General features: G+C 39.1%; 1 protein-coding gene across 3 annotated transcripts; it reads left to right on the top strand.

Annotated features, from left to right (window-relative positions):
- The first annotated feature begins 2,575 nt into the window (after positions 1 to 2,575).
- On the top strand, positions 2,576 to 8,393 carry CALCB (calcitonin related polypeptide beta). 3 transcript variants are annotated; one of them, XM_075187408.1, is made up of 5 exons: positions 2,576 to 2,593; positions 3,152 to 3,247; positions 3,343 to 3,474; positions 5,924 to 6,108; positions 7,907 to 8,393. In XM_075187408.1, the coding sequence occupies exons 2-4, from the start codon at positions 3,162 to 3,164 to the stop codon at positions 6,081 to 6,083; spliced, it is 378 nt and encodes a 125-aa protein (XP_075043509.1). In that variant the 5' UTR covers positions 2,576 to 2,593; positions 3,152 to 3,161; the 3' UTR covers positions 6,084 to 6,108; positions 7,907 to 8,393. The 3 variants fall into 3 exon arrangements, with proteins under 3 accessions (XP_075043509.1, XP_075043508.1, XP_075043507.1); XM_075187407.1 differs by having other exon boundaries at positions 5,921 to 6,108; XM_075187406.1 differs by lacking the exons at positions 5,924 to 6,108; positions 7,907 to 8,393 and adding an exon at positions 4,689 to 5,205.
- The last annotated feature ends 3,122 nt before the right edge of the window (positions 8,394 to 11,515 follow it).

Here is an 11,515-nt window from a genome sequence, read left to right as displayed (position 1 = left end):
CAAAACAATTAGATAAGTGATGATTACTCTGCTGCAGATGATACAACTGATCCGGGGGTACGGAAATAATAGGAGGGCGCCAAAGGAAAATGGATATTTTGCAATTATCAAAATAATTTACATACAAGCATGAGGTCTATATGGACTTTATGTGACAATCTATTGCCGAGTACGGAAATTGCATTATTATATACTATATATTTGTTTCAGGACTACACAATTATCTCCTGTATTGGGGTTAGTGTAGAGAGATTGGGGCTATTGTCGTATTATGAGCACAATAATGCTGTGTAAATCGTGACTGGCAATCGGAAATGTTTTATTTAATTAGAGATTGATTTATTTAAGTTTTAATTAACCCGTTCGCTTGTCACTTTGGAAGGGTTAATTAGAAGATAAGCAGTAATATAATTACTGTTATACTAATAATATCACATGGATAGAGCAGTCACACAAAGCTCAGGACGTTGAACGGCAAAACAAATATTTGTTATGCTGAATTAACCTCAAAACGACATATCTGATAAGAAAGATGACAACAGAGTTTCGTATTCAATATTTTATTTGCAGAAAATACAAATTTGAAATACCGGAAACGAGACGATTGTTTACAGAAGAAATGAGAAACACAGAATGAAAATATCAGAGTTACAATGTAACAAGGGGAAGATACATTACAATGTTATTACTGTACTAGGAGGTAAAGCCAATAATCTGGGAACGATATGAAAAATAAAGTAACACCTGACATATGTCAGTCTGTGCAAATATAAACATAGTCTGAGTGACAGTAAAATCCTATTGTCAGTAGTCTGTCATTGTTAATACAAGTGCCAGTTAAATTATGTCAGTAATATAAAACTTTCTGTAACAAGTAAGAGCCCATTGTCAGTAAGATAACAGTGCCTGGAAAAATCACACTGTCAGTAAAACCGCATTATCAATAGAATCTTAATGTCAGTAAGAGAATACAGTCAGTAAAATAATATTGTCAGTAAAGTAAAACTGTCAGTAAGGTAACGCTCAGTAAAATGACATTGTCAGTAAGATCACACTGTCAGTAAGGTAACACTCAGTAAAATTACATTGTCAGTAAGATCACACTGTCAGTAAGGTAACACTCAGTAAAATGACATTGTCAGTAAGATCACACTGTCAGTAAGGTAACACTCAGTAAAATGACATTGTCAGTAAGATCACACTGTCAGTAAGGTAACGCTGTCTGGAAAAATCACACTGTCAGAAAAACCACATAATCAATACAATCTTATTGTCAGTAAGATGACACTGTCAGTAAATTTAGATTGTTAGTAATATGTCATACAGTAAGGGGACCACTTACCCCGGGCTGGGGGATGTAGGGTCCTCTCTGGAATTATAGGAAACAATGTACTGAGATTAACACCCCAAATTCAGCCTGTTAAGATGCTCCCAGTAATTCATGTACAGTGTATATAATAATAATAATAATAATAATAATAATTATATACAGCCAGTCTCACTCCGCCCCCTGTGTCCTACTCACCCCACACAGGGTAATACATGTGTGATGCCCAGGTGGGGCACTTACTGCGCTGGATGTCCCGGATACATTACTTCAAGTGTCCTGCATACAAGAGGTGACATCACTAATTGGCTTTAATTTATGATCCAATCACTTGTCCGCTCCCATCGGAACCAGCAGTCACCAGTGATTCATCTCTGAGTGTTTGCCCATTACAGGGACTATGGGACGCAAACACAGAAAGAGCAGAGTCTCCGGCAGCGCTATCTATTACATGGAGAGCTGGAGATTAATAGTCAGCTCATTAGCTGCAAGGTGCCGGCTGCTTATCTCAAGTGCACCCACTTCATTCACTCTGCAGATGTGTCACAAAAGTACTATCATCAGCACAGTACCCCCAAATACCCCCTCCCTCCTCTTCCTTATGCCACCCCTGTGCTCCATCCATGATAGGAGAGGTATTAGTAGATGGGGTGGCAGCTATGTATGGGGGGGGGGGGGGGGGGGGTCACTGTACTCTGAGGACTCTTCTAGTGTCCGGTCCCCAGTACTATAATATGTGAGTAGTCAGCGATCCGATAAATCGCTTATCAGCCCTGAGTGTGTCTGCAATGCAGCACGGTTTGCAGTAGATGTCGTTTCTAATAAACGCTGTCCATTCAGTTAGCTGTCTTCTAGAACAAAATACAGTCATTTTTGGGGAAGGAGGGGATGGATTATTAATGACTGGAGAATCTTTCCTTACTTTTCATTAACGTTTCAAGATTTTTTTTTTCTTTTTTTTTTTTTTTTTTTCAATGACATCAATGCAAATGTGACTGTCAGGGGCCAAATGACTGGTAGATTTTGTGAATGGAATACTCAGTGACTGTAATGACGTCATTGGGACGCTGGGGGGGACATCCCCAGTTTGGGATTGGTCACTATAAGGGTTGGGAGGCTCTCATTGGTTGGCCACCAATGATCAAACGCCTACACACTGTCAGCCAGGCGGTAGATATAAAAGGCCTGGGTCCCTCATTGGTAAGCATTGAGATTTGGATACAGTCTCTCCCACTATCAGTACATCTACTACTGGACCATTGACTGGTGAGTATATCTCTATAGATATCATTCCTCAGTCAGCCATGGATGGGTCACACCACCTCCTCTGTGATTGGGCATTGATTCCATACTGGGACCTATCGACTGATTGGACAGAATGTGCCCTTTGATGTGTGTTTCTATTGAAGATTTGCAAATGATAACTTCATGTTCAGTTGACTGGATTTTTAAAGGGCATCACTGTGTCAAGAGTAGACAACCCGTGACTCTCCAGCTGTTGTGGAACTACAAGTCCCAGCAGTTGGAGAAACACAGGTCGCCTACCTTCTGCAGTGTAGGTTGATAGGATGTATTGTCTTGAGGTAGGAAATAACTTCATCCCCCTGAATGTAATACAATCTGCGCCACTAGTAAGATTGTCTAATAAGATTGTGTCTTGGTTGCAGAGATTAGTAGTTGCTGGTGTGATGGGTGTTGGTGCATCTGTTGGGTACAGGAATGAGGAGCTGACGGGGACTGGTTGCTTTTAGATGATTGCTCCGTATGCTAATACTGATGGGATTCCTGGCAGGCAGCCAATACTTCTCCTTTAAATCTCTGTAGAAAGGACATTATGGTGGTACTGAAGATCTCATCCCTTCTTGCTGTCTTGGGGTTGGTGGTGTGCCAGATGTACAGCTCACAGGCATCACCAGTCAGGTAAGGTTGTCCTGTCTGTCTGGCCCAAATGTCTGGATAATATCCCTTATAGATCAGATATCAGACCTTCATCCATTACCTTTCTCTCCATAAAGACCTGGCTTGGAGTCCTTACCGGACCGGGTGACAGTCAGTGATTACGAGGCGCGGAGGTTACTTAACGCATTGGTCAAAGAATTTGTACAGATGACAGCAGAGGAGATGGAGCAGGCAGGTGATGGGAACAGGTGAGTGTGGATCCACCTTTTGGGGGGGGGGGGGGGGGGGATTGGAATTCCCTAAAGCACAGATCACATTACTGCTGTTACACCTAAAGGGTCTGTGTACAGCACAGAGCACATTTCTGTTCCTGATTCTACACCTAGGCTGTCAATGTACAATGCAGAGCACATTGCTTTGAATGTATTTACCCCTAAATATCTATGTACAGCACAGAGCACATTAGTGTTCCTGGTTCTACACTTAGGAGTCTATGTACAGCACAGAATACATCACTGTTCCTGATTCGACATCTATGGCTCCATGTACACTGCAGAATAATTGCTATAACTATGTATACAGCGCAGAGCACATCACTTTACCAGCGTTTACACCCTATATACATATGTGTTTATAGGTGAAGCCCTTAGTCTCTCACATTTCCTGCACAGTGTACAGCGCCGAGTGTATGTTTATTCCGCACCTTGCTGCACACAATCCTCACTTGTTGCTGCGCTCACCTCACTCCTGGAAATGACATTTGTGCTCTGAGAACATTGTTGGATTTTTGAAAATTCTTCTTATGATTATGTTGTTATTATTCTGCAACAAGAGCCCGTAACTCCTTCACTGCCAGAGGTATCTGCAGATTGTGTGAGTCAGTGATAATCTAAGTGTCTATTAGTCATAAAGACAATGGATGGTCCCCACTGGATGCTCCATGGGGGATGCAGGATAAATTGTGAGTGGGAGGTATGTTATTTATTGCAGATAAGTAGTCCAGGGTGTTGGAGGTCCAGTCAGTGTCCCGCATGCCTTCCCCCCCTTATAGTAAAGGCATGAAGTGTAATGTCAGCTGGTTTGTCTGCAGTGAGAGCATTAATAATATCTGGGCGTTCACATAATGCACTAAGCGATGACTTCATTAACTGAGCTGAGAGATCAATAGCAACGCATGCCCTGCATTGAAATACCCCCCCAGCCGGCACTACAGCATGATTAGGTGATCTCAGCATGCTAGCACCCCCTTACTGCAGCTAGGGCTGTACCCCAACTCTGCCTGTAAGCACAAGGCATGCACTCTACTCACACTCAGCATGACACATGAGCAGGGCTAACAAGCGAGTGAGCTGGCTACTGGCATGGATTGTGCAGATAAGTTGCACGAGGGTGGTGCATGTGTCTACTTTAGTTTGGCTGTTTTTTTTGGCATGTCTTCTTTTCTCTGTCTCCCCCCCTGCAGCTTGGATAGACCCATGTCCAAACGTTGCTCGGGTCTGAGTACTTGCACGCTGTGGAAACTGTCTCAGGATTTGCACAAATTAAACTCTTATCCTCGTACTGATGTCGGTGCCGGGACCCCCGGCAAGAAGAGAAGCGCCCTGGGGGCTATGGACAATGAACATTACGCAAACTATGGCGAGCACTTCGATATTAATAACTAGGAGGCGAGGCTGACTCGGTGCATGCGGAGCTAACGTTACAGTCTTGTTTCAGCACCTGGACAGGGCCAAGCTCAGCTGGAGCTCAGAGAGAACAGGGGTGATAGATAGGTACCAGAGCCGCACCCCTGTACCCCAATAACACAAGCACACGCTGCAATCCACAGATTATTATTTAAGAAAATCTCACACAAAAATGAAGAAAAAAAAAAAAGCTTTTTGTCCCTTCCATTGCTGCTTCTACTATGTACAAATAAAGTAATCTCATCTGCCTGGTCAATGCACTTAGTTAATAAACCTATTTTTCTACAAGGATAAGCATTGTTGTTTTATTAAGGAGAATGACTTAGGGATTCTGGTAGGGAGAGAGCAGCATGTTACAACCTTACTAACAAAGGGGTGAATGCATGTAACAAATTATCAACTAAGGTAAGAAACTTATTTTTTTTTATTTCTTGATTAAGGAAATAGGTTTTAGAACTTTATTTTCTTGGAGGAGTTTGTTGACTTGTTGAATTCAACTTTTTCTTTTTAATATACTAACGTTAGATATCTGTATTTGACAAGGTAAATGTTTAATTTAAGATGAAAGAGCTAAATCCTTTAGAAATTCAATGTACACTAAGTTTGTTTCAGGAATCAGGACACAGTTGCTGTTGAGTCAGAAAAATATAGTTTCATTGTTTTTTAAATGCTGCTTATGTATTTTGAACTTATAATATCATGTAGATGAAGGTAATGGTTGGACGTTTGATACTTTATATCAGACTTAGGTGGTTCTCCAGGTGCTGTAGAATTATAAACCTGAAGCTGGCAGGTATGCTGGGACTAGTAGTTCCACAAGCTTGTGTTGCATAGATTAGTGAATATATATATATATATATATATATATATATATATATATATATATATTGCCAGCTATATTGTAAGGATTCATTGTATGTTGGAGCCACTTCTGTATTGCTTATAGAAGTCAAAATCTATTTGCCTTAATGATATTGATGGTGGTTTAATCCATGCTATTGTCATCCAGCAGTGTAGCACCACAGAAGCGAGCGTGTAACATGGCCACCTGTGTCACCCACCGCTTGGCAGACTTTCTGAGCCGGTCAGGAGGGATGGCAAAGAATAACTTTGTGCCCACCAACGTCGGTTCCAAGGCATTTGGCAGGCGAAGACGAAGCATCCACGTCTAAACTTAGCAATGACATCAGGAATACGGTAATGCTGTTCGCCAGTCACTGTCTGGACTCTGAGACCGCCTGATCTTTGTGGAGTTTTGCATTATGGTGACAACATTTTAAGGATCATTTATCTTTATCATCACTGATAATGCATCTTCATGTGGCGCTCACACTCATCATTTTAATTAAAATGTCAGTTTTTTTATTGTAAACTCCTATCCATTAGCAGATAATAAGATGAATAATATATTTTATTTTAATAATTACCGGTTATAGTCACTGGTCAGCTTCTCTGCAGCACTAACAGTTAACTGTTTCCATGCTGCACTTATTGTCAGTTCGCTCCACTCCCTGTCAAGGTCTTTTGTAGTCAGTGAGTCATCGATAAGGAAGTCGGAGCCCGGACTTCTGTCTGTTCAATCTCACTTGATAGAGGTCAGGTAGATTCTGCTTCAAACTAGCAGGTCTAATAAAACAGCGTTAGGATGTGCTTTATTTCCACAATATGGCAGTGAAAAAATGATGATCAATAATTTGCAAATAAACCTATTATCATTAGTGAAACTTATTTTTTTATGGACTGAGGTCACATTTAAAATAATTTATAAAGTAAGGTTATTTAGCTAGGGGTTGTGACCAAAATAAGGACCTACATATTTCCTCTTAATATATGCTGGTTTTAACATGTAGTGTAATAGACTGAAGCACGGTGATAGGATGATTTGTAGGCAAATGATATTGAAAGAAAAACAAGAAGAAAAGAAAAGAAAAATAACGACTTAATCAGAACCATAAATTTAGATTACAATAAAGCCAAATTAAACACAATAGTTACAATAATTGCAATTGTTGCCAAAATATTATTTTACCACTAAACCTTTTACTTTATTAGGGCATTTATTTGCATAGTAAACTCATATTCGGGAATAAGTACATTATATATTAACAACATAGGCCATTTATTAAGGGCTTAAGGTGTAAAGTTTAGAACAGGTGAAGAATATTAGGATAATTAGTGGGAATATAAATTATGCTTATATATTTGGTAACCAGATATAAGCAGGAATATGATTGGGGAGTTCTAGAGGAATATGTCACCTACAGATTGTCTACTAGACACCCCTGCATGCAGCACAAACAGCCAGTGGTTGCATTTAAGCTTCTAGTGTCTCTTGTGAATTGCCCATAGCTGGTAAATGACCAACTGTGGTATGTTTTACTGACTTAGCCCCCCTATACTGACACAGAGTACCCTTAAAGGTGTGCAAATACCAACATTGCATATGATAAAGACTGGTTGGGGGGCTAGGCACCATTGACCTGTACTTAGCTGAGGAGGGGGCTCAGGGTAGGATGTAAGCCAATCATATAACACTTATTCCCTACTGTGGGATGCCCTCTTTGGCCAGTTATGCCCGGTCTCCTGGGCAATCTTGAGTCATACTTTGATGCAGATGGGAAACTTTTTTAACGCATTGCCCCTTAGGAGTACTTATGGCAGATACCAGCTAGTATCCCCTCCAGTTTGATACATTTAAGTATGAACTGCACCAGGATGTAATGTACTGGGGGCAACTACGTCCCAATATGCTGATCAGGAATCCTAGCACTTCTGTTATTTCAGGGATAGGGGTAGATATAACATGGGGATTTGGGCTGGAGAGTCCATTTAAAGAGATGTATTAAAACCTTTGATTACTACAAGCTACATCAAAATCTATTAACGATGATCATTCTATAATTATCTGAAAATTAGTTTTTCTTTAAATTTTACACAGTATCTTAAAATAATTTTTTGTTTTCCAGTTGTAAAATCATCCTTCTTTGTGTTTCAGATTGCCATGAAAATGAGACGTCAAATTTCTTCCAAAACATCAAGAAGGCCAAAAAATAATGTTTTGCATCGTACTAGACAAACTCATGTTTTATAATTTTTCTTTTTTAAAAAAATAAAATAAAAACATTGCTAGCGCCCTTCTTTTATTTATTGTAAAAAAGAGTTATTTATTACAATAAAATTATGATATTCTTTTTTTTTTTTTTATATATATTATATTTCAAAATAAAATGTGATGTTATCCTTCGGTTCTTTATATTCCGGCATACGCAATGTGACTCTGCTTATAATGGCGACTTTGCAACTCTCGGGGATTAACACAAAATAGAGACCTCTCTGACAGCCGAGTTGAAGTTTGGTGAGCTGTGCCTTGGTGTGACACATTGGACTGACATGATTGTACAGTATGTTCAGAAAAATTATCAAAACTTAAACATTGTATCAATTGTGTATTTCAGCAAGATTAAAAAAGTATTTTAGATACACCTGGATTTTCCCTGCTGTTCTTTCTTTCTGGCTGTGATTATTATAGACATGTATTTATTAATGTTACATTCTAATCCCGGGGAACATCACATGCAAAGTGCTTGCTCAGGGGGCAAAAGTCCACCGTAACTTACACATGGTTGTGGTATGATCCAATAACTTATCGTTAGGACCCAAAAATGGCTTCAAGTCAAAGCTCCTCTCGACTGATCTGTGAGAATATGAAAAATATTGCAGGTAGCACCAGATCCTTCCCGTCAAAAAGGTATTATAATAGACATTGAGACCTGCTAAGGTAGATGCACGTGGGCAGGTCAGTCGTTTAGATTGGAAGACGGCACACACAGACCAAAAGTTGCCCTCCATTGCCCGCATGTACCAACATGTCTCATAATGGCCCAGTTGACCCTCATCGCATTATTACTGGACTTTGCAGCTTGTCCAGGCACCACACACTGCGATTGTGGTCTATTAACCAATATTGACTGCAATACGGCCAGCGTTAAACATTTCTCTTTACAAATAAACATCCTATAATTAATGGCAACGCTAACTGCTGTGATTTGTCTTACAGTAAGCTGTGGTCTACGAGCATATATGACATAAACGGGAACATTAATGAGAAGAGGGGGGGCTGGTAACTGTCCTTTAATAAAACCCATCAGCATGTTTTTATGTACTACTAGCAGCTATCAGACTTTGTGCAGGAAAGGTGTAGAATTTGCAGGTTTGTTTTTGAAACGCAGGGTGAGTAAACTGTGCTCGGATGATGTTGGACTGGCGCTCTATGTACCATCGTGGTAAGTGTCTAAGGGGTAAATTTATCAAGCTGCGGGTTTGAAAATGTGGAGATGTGGTCTATAGTAACCAATCAGATTCTAGCTCTTATTTTGTAGAATGTACTAAATAAATGATAACTAGCATCTGATTGGTTCCTATAGGCAACATCTCCACTTTTTCAAACCCGCAGCTTGATAAATTTACCCCCTAAGTCTCTGTACAGACAGCTTATAAATCTGCCCACATGTCTTTCACTCACAACGCAGCTTCATAAATACTGTCTATATAATTGTTACTCAACAGCTCATCACTGTAGGATAATAATGTAGTAATAGTGGGTTATAACGTAACTTCCACAATACTCAAAGTTGTTACAGTTGCTTTTTTTAAAAAATAAATAAATAAATATCATTGTTATCCAGAGTCTAATTCTCTTTATCATTAGCTTTCTGTATATTTAAATCCTTGTTTATACATTATAACCGGCTGTACATGCTACGTGCTGATTTTTATATATTGCTTTATGTATAGTCATTTATACATGTGGTTATTGAATCTGGCTCACCAGACAAGCTTTCTGTATTGCAAATCATCCATCTCTCTATCCCACGAACCTTTAATTACTACTGTTTATATACATCTGTGACTGTCCACATAGGCTCCTGCTAATTTTGTATCCATATGCCCATGTCTGTAATTAAGTACAACCTGTCACATGTCTCTATATTAGTTTATGTCTGTGGACAGGGGAAGAGTAGTTTTGGTTTATATAAAAGTAACAATGTTACCAGTCACTGTAGTAGGTCTTGTGGATCACAGTAACAGCATCTGGATTGGCTGTAATCCGATTCACAACGGCCTGATTTTATTTGAGGAAAAGTTGGTTGTTTTATTCCTGCTGGGTCACTGTGATACTGATGACAATACTACAATATAATACAATATACGAGACATCACCGATTGGGAGAAAACTAATGAGAATTAATCCACTGACATGTTATTACCTTTCTACACATTTCTTTTAGAAAGGTTCCCTGGAATTTTTACTGAAAATGAAGATTTCCTAACAGATATTTTGCCAGCTCAACAATTAAAATAACATTATACAGAAAAAACACAACTGATTTTAAAAATCATAGAAATCTTTACAGGCTCTTAATGCTAATAGAGAGAACATTGTTATTTCTGGCTACTGAGTGATCATTTATCATGTTGTTGTTTTGTACGGCTGAGCAGGCTGCTAATTTTCAAAACAGTTTGTCCACTGGGGGCGCTACACCTGCTCACTAATATCACCTGTCACCTACATACAGTGGAAGGGGCTGTTCTGTGAGCTGAAATATTATTCATGAAAAACGAATGATAGCAAGGGAGGTTTTTGTAAAACTTTGCAAAATATATGTATATAGTTATTGAGAATAACTTCTTTCCTTATATTATAGCTTTGAGAGAATATAAATGTGACTTCAGGTATAGTTTATTACTTGATCATTGTGGCTGCAAAGTAATAACGTGAGAGTAATGGTGCCCATGTAAGTAATTCTGTACGACCCACTGATAACTAGTAATATGTCCTCTGCTGATGTATTAGGAAATAGAAGTATCTGGCTGTTTAATAAACCCTCCGTACACTTGTTTTGTAAACAGAACATCTGTATAATAACATTTTCAGTTTCGCTCATAACATTGAAAGCTGATAGGATTACAGGAAGCCCATATCTCTGCTATTACTGACTCATTGAAATATAAGAGCTGTGTCCTTTTCATATAGCACCAAGCTAACAATCTAATCCTGCGTCTCTGTGCTCAATATTATACTGGATGCCAGAAATTACTCATATAAACCCCCCTGGTTTCAAATCTATTCCACAGTCCACATATTACTGTTGGGAACCGTATAAACATCATCTGCACAGAGGGGGGAACAATAAATTGAGATACTCCTAATTTAATACAATTTATATTTCGAGGAAGTTTGAGGAGGAAGAATATTCCTTTGTCTGACCTCCATCTTGAATACAATCCAAAATTACAGGAACTATAACATAAAGGACTTTTACATACACAGCAGAATACAGTGACCAGGACAAGAGACTTTGTGATGTTCCTTTTTGATTCCTTAATTGCCACCAAGAGAAGACAAACAAAGTCATCACAGGATACAACAGGATCGTAGATTAGGATTATGAGTTGAATACTGAGAATTCGGATATATCCTCATATTGAATATAAATTGCTTGTATCATAAATCACCCATTTGGATGAACATTTAATTAAGGACGATTCTTCTCAGGCTTCTTGTATATTTGAGAACCTGATTTATACTGTAGAGTTTGTGCAT

This window comes from Mixophyes fleayi, chromosome 10 (genome assembly GCF_038048845.1).
Source record: "Mixophyes fleayi isolate aMixFle1 chromosome 10, aMixFle1.hap1, whole genome shotgun sequence".
Taxonomy (NCBI): Eukaryota; Metazoa; Chordata; class Amphibia; order Anura; family Limnodynastidae; genus Mixophyes; species Mixophyes fleayi.
This window is presented reverse-complemented; position numbering and strand designations above follow the sequence as displayed.

Excerpts from the sequence above, each read along its gene's own strand:
- CALCB (XM_075187406.1), top strand. The coding sequence starts at position 3,162 with ATGGTGGTACTGAAGATCTCATCCCTTCTTGCTGTCTTGGGGTTGGTG. Across the intron at positions 3,248-3,342 it reads TCACAGGCATCACCAGTCAG|ACCTGGCTTGGAGTCCTTAC; the intron begins GTAAGGTTGTCC and ends CTCTCCATAAAG. Across the intron at positions 3,475-4,688 it reads CAGGCAGGTGATGGGAACAG|CTTGGATAGACCCATGTCCA; the intron begins GTGAGTGTGGAT and ends CCCCCCCTGCAG.